At 47.4% G+C, this 9,120-nt stretch overlaps 1 protein-coding gene across 2 annotated transcripts in view; it reads right to left on the bottom strand.

Annotated features, from left to right (window-relative positions):
- Nucleotides 1-460: 460 nt before the first annotated feature.
- Nucleotides 461-9,120, bottom strand: part of SNX1 (sorting nexin 1) — a 58,662-nt gene continuing 50,002 nt past the window's right edge. For both annotated transcript variants that reach the window (XM_003784411.2, XM_023510153.1), the window contains exons 9-15: nt 8,784-8,897; nt 8,488-8,581; nt 7,230-7,435; nt 3,213-3,356; nt 1,994-2,074; nt 1,477-1,548; nt 461-897 (exon numbers count right to left, since the gene is read on the bottom strand). In XM_003784411.2, coding sequence (XP_003784459.1) covers nt 847-897; nt 1,477-1,548; nt 1,994-2,074; nt 3,213-3,356; nt 7,230-7,435; nt 8,488-8,581; nt 8,784-8,897 — 762 coding nt within the window. In that variant the 3' untranslated portion in view covers nt 461-846. The remainder of the gene's footprint in view (nt 898-1,476; nt 1,549-1,993; nt 2,075-3,212; nt 3,357-7,229; nt 7,436-8,487; nt 8,582-8,783; nt 8,898-9,120) is intronic.

The raw sequence follows: 9,120 nt of genomic DNA, 5'->3' as shown, positions 1-9,120 counted from the left end.
AGGCGCCTACCACAACGCCCGGCTATTTTTTTGGTTGTAGCTGTCATTGTTGTTTGGCAGGCCCGGGCTGGATTCGACCCCGTCAGCTCAGGTGTATGTGGCTGGTGCCTTAGCCACTTGAGCCACAGGCGCCGAGCCTGTCACGCAGTCTTTTGAGGACAGGTTTTGAAGGGTGGCTTAGGGGACAGGGTAGGAATAAAGAGAAAGTCTCTGCCTCCTCTGCAGAGAACAGTTCTTGCCTCTGTGATTATAAGAGATGTTTTAGAATCTGTTCCCTAAAGAAGAAGGAAAAAAAATCAAACAGATTAAAGGACCCTCAGAACAGGAAGCTGAGGTACATAGAGAAAAAGAAACCCCATTTTCCACAGGTAAGCAGCGGCAAAAACCTGTAAATCCCCATAGCTCCTGCTTCCTGACTGTCCCCAGCCTCAAACAAAAAGTACCATCATTCTGAGACATGTGACCTGATTTTAAAATATTTTATTACATAATCTTTTCATGGCACCATCAGGAGTAACAGAAAACGTTATTCCCAGTTCCTACGGCACATCCTGAAAAATATACATTTGTATTTATATATTTATATCAGTATTCCACCCCTATCCCATAATTCCACCACCTATTGTAGGTCTTTTGCTTAAAGCAGGAAACTATTCTCTTAGGTAAGAAAATATATACGGAAACTAGATGAAATAAGGTTAGAGTAACTGGGGACAGTTGGTTGTGGGGCAGGGAGGAAGGGGTTAAGTCCAGCCTAGGCAGGATGCATCACTGGCGTCCATCAAGGTGGAGGGCAGTGTATAAAAAGGCAGCGTCACGCAGGTGGGCTCTGGCATCCTCGGTCCATTAGGAGATGGCCTTTGCCTCAGGTAGGAAGGCTTCCCAGTACTTTGCCAGCTAGAAAGAAGTGGGGACAGTAAATAAGTGCGCCCTCCTAGCAGTAGAGCCCGAGCCAGGCTGGGAGCAAGCACAATGCCACGGTGCTCTCAAGGGCCTCGGGCACTCAGAGGAAAGCATGCCAAACAGACGTGGAGGTCTAGCCATGCTGCCCTCACCTCCCTCCACACTTAAGGGAGCAGCAGTTCATGAGCCCTAAGTGCAAGGGCAGTCTCCGAAGACAGTCTTGCTTCCCCTCAAAGGGAGCACCCCTGCAGGTTACAGTTTTGACCAGCTCAGTTAGTTTCTTGTAGTGGGGCCACTGCTCCACATACTGATTGGAGCCTGAGCTTCCAAGAGGATCAGATGGTACCATGGGGTGACCACTCAGTGTACACATAAGGAGGGTTTGTACTTAACAACTAACTCACCACAGAATTAGGGCAGCAAAGCCGGGTCCTGCTTAGCAGAAGACCCTACTGGTTGCTCCCTCTTAGGGCAGCAGGGCCCAGCCCTCAGAAGCAGGGCTTGCCCTACCCATTTTGTCACCAAAGCCTGGAGTAGGCAGTAGAGGACAAATGTCATGCATAACTTACATACCTGTTGCTGTGAATACAGGAGTGTCTCAAGGTACTTGATCACATGGTTTTTGAAGTCCTTGGATTTCTCTTTCTATAGGAGACAGGATTCTACATTGACCATCTAGACAGTTGCTCCTTCCCCTTTTGATGGGAGGGTGGCATTTATTGCTGACCAACGTCAAACAAGGACTCATAAAATAGAGCCAGCAGCTGGAATAGCTAGAGTTTCAACCAAATAGCCTCCACCCAAGGGTTCTTTAGGGGTGGAGACAGTGCAAAGGGGAGAAAGAATATGGGTCCAGAGGGCACATGGGAGCTGCAGGCTTTGTGTCTAATTGCTGAGGTCCAGCAACAAATGTAAAGAGCCACTGTGCCTCAGGAATAAGCACACACGTATCCAGAGAACACCACACCTGTTCACCAAAACTGCCAAGGGACTGGCACCTTTATCTTCTACCCAATAGACTTAGATGAAACCAAACTACTACTAAAACAGGCACTGCACACAAAGTGACAAGTGGGACTTTCTACCTCACCTCAAACCGTATCACTTCTTTTCGGACCACTGTTGAAATCCTTTCAAAGTCCCTTTCATACTGAGTCACCCGAGACTCCCACTGGGAAGAAAGAAAAAAATCACTTAATATTATGCTATTATTGACAGCAATTCTATACATGAGGCCTCACTGACCATTAATGTCTGTCTCTCTGGGTAAGATCAGATACCATAAGGATTCAGCCTATTAAGTCAGAGTCTAGCAGAAGGCCACTTCTCAGGGGCTAGCTGGAAGAGATGCTAGGTGCCCCAGGCCAAGCCTGGTCTTCGAGAAAGCTCTGGTATTCCAGCACCCTCTGGTTTAGGTACTTACCAGCAGGGCTAGAAGACCCAGAGAACTGAATTTGTTCTTACAAGGAGGTATATCTGAATTACTTGAGTAGCTTTTCAAAACCCATGCCAGGACTCCTCCTGCATTGATTCTGATGGGGCAAGTCTGGGTAGAACAGGGAGGGGAGAAAAGCCAGGCCTTAAGGCAGGCTTGTAATCAAGCCGCCACAGCCCTTTATTTATATTTTATTTATTTATTTATGTATTTATTTATTGTTTAAGAGACAGAGTCTCATTTTGTTGCTCTCAGTAGAGTGCTGTTGTGTCACAGCTCACAGCAACCTCCAACTCCTGGGCTTAGGCTATTCTCTTGCCTTACCCTCCCAAGTAGCTGGGACTACAGGCGCCTGCCACATCACCCGGCTATTTTTTATTACACTTTGGCTGGGGCTGGGTTCGAACCCGCCCCACCTTCGGTATATGGGGCCAGTTGCCCTACTCACTGAGCCACAGGCACCGCCCTTTATTTTATTTTTTGAGACAGAGTCTCATCTATCACCCTCAGTAGAGCACTGTGAAATCATAGCTCACAGCAATCTCAAATTCTTAGGCTCAAGTGATTCTCTTGTCTCTACCTCTCAAGTAGCTAAGACTACAGATGCCCACCACAACACCCAGTTATTTTAGAGATGGGGTCTCGCTCTTGCTCAGGCTAGTCTCAAAGTCCTGAGCTCAGGCAATCTACCTACCTCAGGCTCCCAGAGTGCTAAGATTACAGGTATGAGCCACCACATCTGGCCCACCACAGCCCTTTATACTCAATCTGCTCTCTTGCCTGCTGTGGGGTTCCAAGCACCTGAGTGAGATAGGACGAGGGCTCATTCAGGAGCCAGGAGAGTGCCCTGGCCAGACTGCCTTCTGGGACTCACCTCTACGATCTCATCCTTGGCCTGCTGCAGCTTGTCAGGCTTGTTAGCCCATAGCAGCCGAGCCTCAGCCTCCCGCTTCTTCTGGAGCATGGCTTGAGCATCCTGCCAGCGCTGCCACGTCTTCATGCGTTGGTCGAAGGCAGCCTATGGGCCAGGGGTTTGGGGAGGAGAATAACAGCTGTCCAAGAGCTCTGCTGGGTTTGCCTCAGGAGAGGCTCTCCCAACTGCTGTGCCAGGAAAGGACTGAGCAAGGACAGGTTCTGCAGCCATATGTTAATGCCCAGCTGGGAAGTTTAATGTCAGAAGCCAAGCTTGAGTAAGATTCTTCTCCAAGCTTCCAGAGGCCAGTGCCATGCTGCTTCATGCTGCTCCTACAGCTGGATAGCTGGGAGCACAGTAGGTGGCCTGATGCCAGTGCCCAGTATAAGGCTTCCAAAGCACCTCTCTCAGATCAGTTGGTTCACGAGTCTACAGACTTTCCCTGAGTGCCTGCCAGGTGCCAGGAACTAAGAACATAGTGGGGAGTGAAACACATGGTCCCACGTTCACAGAACTTATCATCTAATGCAGTGGTTCACGACCTTCCTAATGCCACGACCCTTTAATACAGTTCCTCATGTTGTGGTGAACCCCAACCATAAAATTATTTTTGTTGTTACTTCATAACTGTAATTTTGCTACTGTTATGAATCATAATGTAAACATCTGATATGCAGGTTGTATTTTCAATGGTCACAAGCCATAGGTTGAGAACCGCTGATCTAATGGAAAAGGCTAACATTACATTAACAATTACAATATATACTTACAAGAATCCAGAGTACTGAGAGAACAGGCAGGGTACTATAACCTAAAACTAGGGGCCTCGCTTAGCCTGGGAAATATATAACGAAAGTCTAACCTAAGGAAGAAACTTTAAACAGATGCCCAAATAGTATACAGGGTGAGCGTAACAAATACTTTTTTCTTTTTATGAAACAGAGTCTTACTCTGTTGCCCTGGGTAGAGTGCTGTGGCATCATAGCTCACAAAAGCCTCAAAATCCTAGGCTAACTAGGGCTACCAGTGCCCATCACAATGCCCAGCTAGTTTTTCTGTTTTTAGTAGAGATCTAAGACTGGATCTCACTCTTGCTCAGGCTGGTCTCTGAATTCCTGAGCTCAGGTGATCCACCCACCTCAGCTTCCCAGAGAGCTAGGATTACAGGCATGAGCCACTGTGCCCGATTTCCTTTTTTTTTTTTTTGGAGAGACAAGATCTCACTCTGTTGCACAGGCAGGAGTATAATACTGTGATAAAAGCTCACTGTAGTCTCAGACTCCTAGGCTCAAGCAATCCTCCTGCCTCAGCCTCCTGAGTACTTGGGGACTACAGGTTCACACCACCGCACTAGCTAAGTTTTCTGTATTTTTGTAGAGATGGGGTCTTGTTCTTGCTTGGGCTTGTCTTGAACTCCTGAGCTCAAGCAATCCTCCTGCCTCGGCTTCCCAGAGTGCTAGGGCTATACATGCACACAACCACACCTAGCTAATTAAAATTTATTACTGTTATTATTTTTAGAGACTGGGTCTCACTGTGTTGCCCAGGCTAGTCTCAAACTCCTGGCTTCAAGTTATCCTCCCACCTTGACCTTCCACACATCTTTTATCAATTAATGAATTAATTAATTTGAGACAGAGTTTCAAGCTGTCACCCTGGGTAGAATGCAGTGGCATCATACCTCATAGAAACCTCCAACTCAGGCTCAAGTGATCCTCTTGCCTCAGTTTTTCTATTTTTAGTAGAGATTCGGGGGGGGGGGTCTCACTTTTTGCTTAGGCTGCAAACTTGTGAGCTCAAGCAATCAACCCACCTCAGCCTCCCAGAGTGCTAGGATTATAGGCTTGAGCCTGGTTGCAACACATCTTTTAAATAAACACTTAAAACCACCACTGGGATATACTGCTTTCATCCCTACTACACACACTCACCTGCTGTAGGCTATGGAGGTCTCCAAAAAGCTCCCCCAAATCTCCTCCTTAGTTTTTCCTATTTTCAGTCCCTTGATCCCAATCAACATTTCCAAAGGAGGACAGCTATAGGCTGACTAAACCACCCCCCACCCCTCATTCACTTTGGAGGCTTCACAAAGCAGCCTGAATCAGAGATCTGTGCCTGGGGCCAGCCTCCCAGCCTTGTTCCATTTGCTTCCCCTCTTCCCTGCAAAATCTCCCTGTATATTTTCTATGCCTCCTTGGGCCTTTGCCAAAACTTGAACCTTAGGGAGTGGAACACCACTAATTTCACCTGCTCCCAGCTCTGTCATTGCTGCTCCCCTGCAATTTCTTAATACCTCTGTGTCAAAGGATTAGGTATAGGTGACTTCACATTCCAGACTCAAGTCTAACCCACTGGGCTAATGGTGCTCCTACTCCAGGTTCACCAGGTTCAGTGGAGAAAAGAAAGCTCTGCTCATCTCTCCAGTCCTACCATCAACTTATGATTATGAGGTAGGCAGATAAAAGGGTCTCTCAGAAAAGGCCACCGGCAGTTCTGCCTTCTAAGCATGTTTCCTCAGCCCCCCGAGCTCTATGCTAGCTAGGCTGTCCTCACTGCAAACACACAGGCTCATCCTGTGTTGGGGATGGGGGATGGGGGATGGGGGTCAAAGCCAAAAGCTGTGTTCTCCAGAGACCCCAAACAATGCTCCTGCCAGAAAGCATCCCATAGAGCACCCTTTGCTGAAATGCTTTTTCAGTCTAAGTGGTTTGACCAGTTCTAAGAATTCCACAGCAGGTTATTTTTTAAGTGTTTCTATCACTAGAGTTAGCAGCAAACCAAATAGCCAAGGGAGAGAACAATGAGCAGTCTCATGGGCTATATTAAGTAACTCTACCATGGAGAAGCGACTGCCCCGGGAGCGGCTCAGCTCTTGACACAACACACAAACTCTCTGGTGGGAGAAATGTTGCGGACAGGGAGTGGGGGGTGGCACTGTTCCAACTCAGAAGCTCACGCATCCTGATCCCAAGCTCAAGGGGCAGACAGGCCCTTACAGGGGAACCACCAGGCTTCTTCTTGGTTTTTACCTCTGTCTGAGAGAGGCCATGTGAGAGCTAATACTACTGCCTAGTCAAGCTTGTTTTTGTTTGTTTGGTTTTTTTTTTTTTTTGAGACAGTCTCAAGCTGCTGCCCTGGGTGGAGTGCCATGGAGTCATAGCTCACAGCCACCTCCAACTCTTGGGCTCAAGTGATTCTCTTGCCTCAGTTTTTCTATCTTTAGTAAAGATGGGGTCTCACTTTTCGCTCAGGCTAGTCTCAAACTCGTGAGCTTAAGTAATTCACCCACCTCAGCCTCCCAGAGTGCTAGAATTACAGGCGTCAGCCACCTCTCCCAGCCTCAAGCTTGTTTAACCACCGAGAGCTCATGAGAAACCACATGCCCTACTCACTGGGAGAAAAAGTAAGGTGCTAGACCTGAAGGTCAGGCTGCAGTGCTGTTATCAGTGTGGCGGCACAGCACAGGAAGGGCTCTGGGGACAAGCTCTCTCAGCCCCTTGACCACACTCTCCCATGCAAGACCAAGCCAGTTCCATGTAGTTAGTTACCTGACTGCCCAGATTAGAGAGACAAGTGGAAGCCACAAAGAACTCTTACCAGGGCAAAGCTGCTGCTGTTAAGGAGGCAAAGACCAAAGGACTGAGGAAGTCACTGCGTCAGAGGCCAATATAGCAGATCTTCAAGGCTTGCTTGAAGAAATGAGCAGAGAGGGCACTGTTCAGCTTCAACAATAAGGGAGAGCCTACAAGAGTGGTCTATTCTCCAAATGCATCTAGGAGACTTGGCTGTGGGCCTCAAAATGACTAGCTAAACAGTTAAATGGATTGTTTGGATTACAGGATACCTGCTCTCTTAGAGCAGAAAAAGTAACCCCTATTTATAAGCTGCATCGAATGAGACTTTCTTAGGAGGAGAAGAGCAAAGGGAAGACAAATCAAACCAAGGGAAGGAGAAAAAGGAAAGGAAACAGAAGCTTACCCGGACTATGGCCAGGAGGCGAATGTAGTCACTCAGGAGCTCGGCAAGGAGGAAGAAATCGTTGTTGGCTTGTTCCTGGTGGAGCTGCTCAATCTTTTCTTCCACCTCAGCCAGCTGGGAGAGTGCCCGTGACAACGCTGTGTTGTCCTCAGAGCTCCCGAGCATGGCTAGACTCTTTGCAAACTGGGCTGTGTTCATTGCTAGCTCTAGAAGGAAGAAAAGAAGCAGAGGCCCCTTTGAACTCCAAGGGATAAGGGACAAGTCAGCTGGCATTATGTGGCATGTCTTAGGAATGTTGCCCCCTGCATATGTGACATTATAGACTCTGCAACCCAGTCACTTACACCACAGTCAATTGTATTCAGAAGCGAAGGGACTGCAGCCCAGTCACAGGAGCAGGTGCCAGGTCACAGTTTGCCAATCGTTACACTAGCCTAATGGTATCTGGGTCTCCCACTTGTTTAGAATTCTATTTATCTGCATACTTAAGGCAGAAAAGGAAAGCATTCATACTTGGAAAATGTCCCTAGCTCTTAAGCAAATCTTACCCCCAAAAGGTGAAAAAGGCTGTAGGAGACATATGTGGTTTTCCTGCATTTACACATACCATGGCACTAAGGTATGTGTGACATCATTTTGGATGTAAGCCACAAATTTAAATTTTTTTTTTTTTTTTTGAGACCGTCTCATTTTGTTGCCCTTGGTAGAGTGCCCTGGTGTCATAGCTCACAGCAACCTCAAACTCTTCGGCTCAAGTGATTCTCTTGCCTCAGCCTCCCACGTAGCTGGGACTACTGGTGCCCACACTTGGCTATACACACACATAAACATATATGTATTTATTTACTTTTTAGAGATAAGGGTCTTGCTCTTGCTCAGGATGGTCTCCAACCTGTGAGCTCAGGTAATCCACCCTCCTTGGCCTCCCAGAATGCTAGGATTATAGGCGTGAGCCACTGTGCCCTGGCTCTCACAAACTCAAATCATATTACAGAAACCCACAGCCTGGGTCACGCTATGTCTAGGATGACTTCCCTGCAGCCCTCCCAGCTACAAAGTACAAAGCCCACAGTGGTTGAGTTGTGCTTTCTGCCAGGAGATGGACGGCATATCTGTTTGATCAGAACATCAAAGACCAGGTAGGCTGAAAATTTCAACTTGGATGGCTGAGAGGTTTGGGAACGGCATGCCCTCCCATCTATAGCTCACTGGAGACATCAATTTCCCTTAGCTCCAAGTGCATTTCAGAGGTTGTTACCTTTCCTATGGTTGACTAGGGTTTCTACAACAGCATGCAGTTTCCGTAAGCGCTGCTCCTCACACTCTACCTCCTGGAGCTTCTCCTCAAACCACTGAAACACACAAGCCCAGAGCTTTAGTGGAAATTGTTTGTATAGGTGCAGAGCACAGTCTTTCCATAGCAGTTTTTTCTTTCTTTTTTTTTTTTAAAAAGGAATTAAATTATCTTTAAAAAAAAGTCTCTGATCTCAGAAAGTTCAGGACTCCTCAGGGCTTCTGAGACGCCAGGAAACTGAGAGGCACAGGGCTACTCACAATGTCTGACTCATTCATCTTGATGGTCATTTTGCTGACTGCATCGGTGGCTTTGTTGAACATCTTGAGGAGACCAGCACCACTCAGTGTCTGGGTACCCACAGCACGTGGCAGCTAGAAGACCAAGAAAAGGAGATGACGATGGCAAATTATCTGCTGCCCCTATTTTAGGCTCAGATGAATTAGTATTCATCAGATGGCATGCCCTAAACTTGCCACATAAATTATTTTTATTTTTATTTTTTTGAGACAGAGCCTCAAGCTGTCCCCCTGGGTAGAGTGCCGTGGCATCACAGCTCATAGCAACCTCCAACTCCTGGGCTCAAGCGAGTCTCCT

The sequence above is a fragment of the Otolemur garnettii genome, unplaced genomic scaffold (genome assembly GCF_000181295.1).
Source record: "Otolemur garnettii isolate 467f Iridium unplaced genomic scaffold, OtoGar3 scaffold00011, whole genome shotgun sequence".
NCBI lineage: Eukaryota > Metazoa > Chordata > Mammalia > Primates > Galagidae > Otolemur > Otolemur garnettii.
Note: the sequence above shows the minus strand (reverse complement) of the source record. Positions and strands in the feature narration are given on the sequence as shown.